The 6,685-nt window shown below is 49.1% G+C and overlaps 1 protein-coding gene across 1 annotated transcript; it reads left to right on the plus strand.

The window, feature by feature from the left end:
- Positions 1-2,432: 2,432 nt before the first annotated feature.
- LOC127344498 (scarecrow-like protein 9) lies at positions 2,433-5,677 on the plus strand. Its single transcript, XM_051370791.2, has 2 exons — positions 2,433-2,581; positions 2,723-5,677. The coding sequence occupies exon 2, from the start codon at positions 2,779-2,781 to the stop codon at positions 5,218-5,220; it is 2,442 nt and encodes an 813-aa protein (XP_051226751.1). The 5' UTR covers positions 2,433-2,581; positions 2,723-2,778; the 3' UTR covers positions 5,221-5,677.
- The last annotated feature ends 1,008 nt before the right edge of the window (positions 5,678-6,685 follow it).

A 6,685-nucleotide genomic window follows, 5' to 3' on the forward strand; every position in this document is an offset into this window, starting at 1 on the left:
TATCCAAAGCATAGTATAAATAGATAAGTTGAGTTTTGACGTGAAACATAAGTTGTGTAGCAGATAACAATATGAAAAGCACACAAAAGTGCGGTGGCAATCTTTAGAACCTAATAACGAAGCTTTGATCTGATACCTTACCGTTTCTTGAGCAATCACGGGAGAAGAGGCGGAGCCTACAAAGACAAGACAAAAAAAATCAGAAAATAGTACGGATCAACGGATGAATATGTGATGCATAAGATTTATTGATAAGAAAGTAACTTACCAGTAGCAACACATGGCATTTGTTTCTTGAGTGACCTCAATTTTGGAAACAATCCAAAATCTTATCATCTTCAATGCTCGCAAATATGTCTCTCTCAATATAGCAAAACATACTACTACTTCTGACCATAATTAGATGTCGGAAGTTTAACTAAATTTAGATGTATATGGACACTCTGTAGTGTAAAGATACGTCCGAATTTGAACGAATCTTTGACATCTTTTTATGGATGGAGGGAGTATGATTCATCCAATTATCATTCATCTTGTTCCTCAAATCTTCTGGATGAACAACATTGTGAGAACTAAATTGTTGTTGATGGGGAGGGGTTTTACCTGTATGTTCGGGAAATGTCCCACTTTCGTTGACATTCGTACCAGATTCTTTAGCAGTAGTAGGTTTATCGACTTGAATTGGAAATTTGTGAAGCTGGCCGAAAATAAGATGATACTGGTCTTGATGAACAAGTCGACTGTACTGCATGAGCTGATCTGGATAGCAATCTGGTAACACTATCATCTTAGTCGGGGCTTATTCATCAAATGACCATTCATGTGGTCCACAACTTGTTTTTTCTGGAAAACAGGTCAACGATTTTCCTCATTTATTTACGTAGGAGTTCACAAGAGACATTAATTAGTGCAGAAACAACGAACGGCGTGGATCGATATCCAACAACAAAAAAGTATACTCATGTGATAGAATCACACTAAATTTCACGCCAAAATAAAATGGATGGATGCAACGATGCTTGCAGATGCCAGGTCCCCCCTCTTCAAGCAAAAAAAGAAAATCTAAAATGGTACACATCTCTTGTTTCAACATTCCAAGAGACGAGCATAAGAAACCAGGCAATGACCTACCTTTGATGACCTCAAGTTTGTTGCCGTGTTGATGAACCTAATATTTCGCAAAGAAGCTTACAAAAGATGCACGCTATTTTATTTTATGATGATGAAGGGACAAAACCCCGAGAAGCCAAGTGACCACGTGAAGGCATGTATTCATGAATTGATTTGCCGATTGTGAATGCGACACCTATATATGTCTATCCCTTGCACCTGACTGTATGATTGGTTCAGTTTACATTGAACAATTCCTTGGGTCCTGGTTGATAGTATTATCTAAAACTAACACTTACCTTGTAAAATGTCTAACGTATGGGGTTCATCTTTGACTCCTGTTTTTTTTTACCCCGAAACATAGACACACGCAGAGCATGGACACACATCTCACGCAAGAAAAACACCCTAACGTACGGTTAAGTCGTCAACTGCAGAACTAAGATGAGGTTCAAGTCGGGGTATCATTATTCGATGTAGCCCTGCCACCGCCATTTAACGATGTCACACGCCACCAAAACCTAACCCTAACTACACGCCAGACGGGAAGAGTCGGGAACCACCGACGGAAGGCTGATGGAGATACAATCTGGAAAGGAAAGAGGTTGGGGGACGGCACGCCGTGGTTGAAGGAAAAGATAATGGCGGTTGGGTTCCTGCTTTGTATGCATAAGATTCCAAATTATTATTATTATTTATCAAAGTATTTAATTATTTTTTTGAAATAGTAAAACAACAAAGTACAATTGAATGATTATATGAAGTCTCGTGTATTATGTTTTTATGTCCGCGAAATATGAGAAGACCGTGGCAACGCACGGGCATTTAACTAGTATTTGTAGTATTTCAGTTGGTGTTGTCCCGGCACTCGTTCGGGATGAACTTTGTAATTATGTTTTTTTATCAATAAAGTGCCACATTCTTTGAAAAAAAAAGTACTGTACTACGTTTGCAGAAACTGGACATAGCGCATTGCTGTTTTTGCTGTATAAATTCTGGCATGGAAAGAAGTCCCACGTTTCCCGATTAGAGAGTCGCTGAGCTGAGCTGCCGCGGCAGTCAAGCAATAGTCATGGTGTCAAGCATCAAGCGCTTGCGGCTATCCACGAACACGGACAGTCCACGGACCGCTTGGGCCCAGGGTTTCTTCCTTCCTGGAAGCTTCGTCCGTGCTGCCGCAGACCCGTCCGTGCACCCGCCGCGTACACCCAGCCGCATCCTCGCCGCCTATCGGAGGCCAGCAACGCGCGAGTTCACGTGGACAGGGCGCACGCACGCACGCGGCCGTGAGGAGTGTCGACATTCGCGCCGAGCCAGGCTATTGGCTGAGCCCGAGCTGGGCCAGGCCAAGCCTGCGCCTCTCAAAACCACCACTCCGCCTCCTTTTTTTCCGCCATTATCCCCCCTCGCGTCTCTTCTCGCGCTCGCCCCAATTCGGCTTGGCTGGTCTCCCTCCCCCCGCCACGGTCAGGTACGCTACGCCCCCCTTGACCAGGAGCGCTGCGCAGCTCCTCCACTCCTCATTGCTGGGTGGCGAATCAGCCGTCGCGTCTCTAGTTTACGGATTCTGGCGCTCATATCTGAAATCTTGATTCTTCTTTTCTTGTTCCAGGTGGCAGATTGGAGTATCTTGCATGCTCTGTGGCGGCGGCGCTAGCGTTCGTGCCGATGGTCATGGACGCCGCGCTGCATCTGCACGACTGGCGCGCGCCGCTACCGCTGCCCGGCGGATCCAAGAACCTGCCAATCTACCCCCAAATCCCCCCAGCCGCCGCCACCGGCGGCGGGTTCACCGAGGAGGAGCTCGACTCGCTGCTATTCCTTCCCTCCGACGCTAGCGGCTACCTGATGAATGCCTCCCCCGCGCCCCTGACCCACTCCACGTCCGCCCACAGCGCCTCGCCTCCGAGGGATGCCGCCTCGGTTTCATCTTCAGCGCCGCCGGCGGCGGGACACGCCGCCCACCCGGACGACGCGGAGGCCGTCTCCGACATCGACATCGTCCTCGGCTACATCGACCGCATGCTCATGGCCGAGGACATCGACGAGAAGTTCGAGCACTACCCGGCGCACGCCGCGCTGCGCGAAGCCGAGCGGCCCTTCCTCGAGATCCTCGCCGACAATCCGCCCAGCTCGGGCGGCAGCACCCTCGACAGCCCCGACTCGGGCACCAACTCCTGCACCAGCCTCAGCTCCTGCACATGCGCAGCGCCGCCCGCGGCGCTGACACCGCCGGCCCTCGAGTTCTCCACGGCCGAGTTCCTGCAGCCGGCGCAGCCGTTGTACCCGGATCTGAGTCTGAGCCCCGACAGCTGCGTGGTCGACGCTGCCGGCGCCTGGCCGTACGACCCGACGGAGTTCTACCAGCTGCAGACCAACCCTGTGTCTGAGCCTGGCACGTTGCTCTCGCAGTCGTCCTCCTTCGCCTCTTCCAACGGCAGCAGCAGCCTTGCACTTTCAGACGGCTTCGACTCCTTTCTAAGCACGGGTCCTGATGCTGCCTTGACCGATTTCGTTCTGCAGAGCCAACAGGCTTCCCAGTTCAGCCGCGGGTTCGAGGAGGGAAGCAGGTTTCTGCCCCAGGAGAGCAAGCTCGTGCTTGACGTCGACAGCTTACCCTCTGCCGCAAGCCTGCAGCATGCCGGGGTTAAGAAGGAGAAGAAGTTCCTGGAGGTCAAGACAGAGAAGCCCGATGCTCACCGAGGGAAGAAGCATTTCCATGTCGACGACTTGGATGCAGAGGAAGGGAGGTGCAGCAAGCATTCGTCGCCCGTCATGGACGCGGATCACCTCATCCGCGAGATGATGGACAAGGTCCTGCTGTGCAACGGCGAGACGTGCTCCAAGGGTGTCAAGGAGCTGCGCGAGGCCCTGCAGCACGACGTGGCGAACCATTCAGGCGGTGCCAATGGCAAAGGGTCCGGTGGTCATGGCAAGGGCCGCGGCAAGAAGCAGCCCAAGAAGGAGGTGGTTGACCTGGAGACACTCCTTGTGCACTGCGCTCAGTCCGTGGCCTCTGACGACCGGCGGAGCGCGACCGAGCTGCTGAGGCAGATCAGGCAGCATTCGTGTGCCGACGGTGATGGTGACCAGCGTGTGGCGCACTGCTTTGCCAATGGCCTCGAGGCGAGGCTTGCTGGCACCGGAAGTCAGATTTACAAGCTATATACCATATCGCGCTTCGCGTGCACCGATGTGCTCAAGGCCTACCAGCTGTACCTGGCGGCTTGCCCGTTCAAGAAGATCTCCCATTACTTTGCCAATCAGACCATTCTGAATGCTGTGGAGAAGGCCAAGAAAGTTCACATTGTCGACTACGGCGTGTACTACGGCTTCCAGTGGCCGTGTCTCATTCAGAGGCTAGCTAACAGGCCTGGAGGGCCACCGGAGCTTCGGATCACTGGAATTGACACGCCTCAGCCTGGGTTTCGACCTGCAGGGCGTATAGACGAGACCGGGAAGTATCTTACTGATTACGCTCGGACCTTCAAGATTCCTTTCAAGTACCATGGCATCGCATCTCAGTTTGAGGCTGTTCAGATAGAGGATCTCAACATCGAGAAGGATGAGGTTCTGATTGTCAACTGCATGTTCAAGTTCAAGACTTTGATGGATGAGAGCGTGGTGGCCGACAGTCCAAGGAACATGGTGTTGAACACAATTAGGAAGATGAATCCGCAAGTGTTCATTCATGGGATCACCAATGGATCTTACAATGCACCGTTCTTCGTCTCACGTTTCCGGGAGGCATTGTTCAATTATTCTGCTATGTTTGACATGCTGGAGGCCAACATTCCAAGGGATAATGAGCAGAGGCTGCTCATCGAGTCGGCTCTGTTTAATCGGGAGGCGATCAATGTAATCTCTTGCGAGGGACTGGAGAGGATGGAGAGGCCAGAGACGTACAAGCAATGGCAGTCGCGGAATCAGAGAGCAGGATTGAAGCAGCTCCCGCTGGATCAGAGTATCATGAAGCGCGCGAGGGAGAAGGTGAAGTGCTACAACAAGAATTTCATCATCGATGAGGACAACAGGTGGTTACTACAAGGATGGAAGGGGCGCATCCTGTTCGCGCTGTCAACATGGAAGCCGAATCACCGATCTTCCTAGCTTCTGCGGTTTCTATGACTGCAGAATACTGTAAATGGAGACCTGTTCACATTTTTGGACTCTCGGGCTGATTGTTCCTGGTCAGCAACCTGTCTGGTAAAACCCATTTGTTCACTAGGGATATGGTTCATTTCTTTGCTGATGCAGATGATGAACCTGCTTAGTTATGTAGCATATGCTTGTTATGTGCCCATAGACGGGTAGTTTTGGCAGGAACAGTTGGTGCATATTTTTTGGTAGAACAGGCTAGGTATGTTAATTATGCTAGACATAGGTGCTTCATGCATGGATCGATCTTGTATTATATTTCTTCTTCCAGTTTTATTTAGTAATGTTTCAGTATCCGATTTACATGGTATGTGACTGTTGTGCTTGCTTGTAATCTAATTTGTAAATAGACCTAGTGTCATGAACCCTAGTATGTGAAGAATGCATCCTTAAGTTCTGTTGGAGGACATATATTGCCCTCCACTATTTGGTCTATCGTGCTTAGCTTCCTTGTTTGTTTTGTTTTACATTGCATGCTGCTGCAGTGCTACTGATCACCAAGAGTTAGTTTCATTTGCCGGATTGTGATAAAGTGTAACTGTTTACTCAATACAGTTATAGGGATCTACCTTACCAGTAATATTTGTTTGAAACAATGAAATACAAAATCTTGGTTTGTCTAGTAACATGGCTCATTGCTGGTGTTCTGCACTTTCACTTCTCTTATTATGGTCTGAACATGCTGAGTTGGTTGTTTTGTGAAACAATCAGCATTACTTTATCTTTTCAATTTGATAGTTGGTTTATCTTTTTTTTGGAATTGTAAGTTGGTATTTGTTATAGACAAGCAAACATGGCTCTTGTGTTCGTGGTGATTGTGCCTTTTAAGTTGCCTGTTGACATTCGGCAAATAAACATAGTCTTCAATTGCAGCAAGAGGAGAACTGACATTCCAGTTTGCTTGTCTGTCTGGCTGTTTGTTTGCTACCCAATCCTCGTCTCATCGTTTGGAAATAAACCGTGTGTTGAATTGCAACAAAAGGAAGAACTGGCATTCCAATTTGCTTGTCTGTATGTTTGTTTGCTATCCAATCCTCAATTCTCATCCGTTTGCTACCTTTAAGTCTGGGCGATTGACAGGTCAGCCAACAGCCGCGCAACTATGGCCACATGAATACATGATGGTAGACCACAAGAGCTATAGTAGGCTACAGCTTGTGTACTCTGTGATGGTCGTCTTGGGTATCTAGAAGGAATGGTGTGGTCGGCAACGTGTGAAACTGTTGGAGATGACAGATGGCACGATTGATCCTTACTGCAACTTGCCAGGTACACTTGCTACTGCTGAAACCGATCGCCCGCCATGGACATCGCTTTCTCCTGAAAAGAACAGCGCATCCGCCAAAGAAAGAGAGCATTACCGTATGTATTGTCAATTACTCGAGCACTCGGGGGAGAAGATTGGCCCAAAAGAATC

Source organism: Lolium perenne, chromosome 3, assembly GCF_019359855.2.
Source record: "Lolium perenne isolate Kyuss_39 chromosome 3, Kyuss_2.0, whole genome shotgun sequence".
In the NCBI taxonomy this organism is placed as follows: domain Eukaryota; kingdom Viridiplantae; phylum Streptophyta; class Magnoliopsida; order Poales; family Poaceae; genus Lolium; species Lolium perenne.

Excerpts from the sequence above, each read along its gene's own strand:
- LOC127344498 (XM_051370791.2), top strand. The coding sequence starts at position 2,779 with ATGGTCATGGACGCCGCGCTGCATCTGCACGACTGGCGCGCGCCGCTA.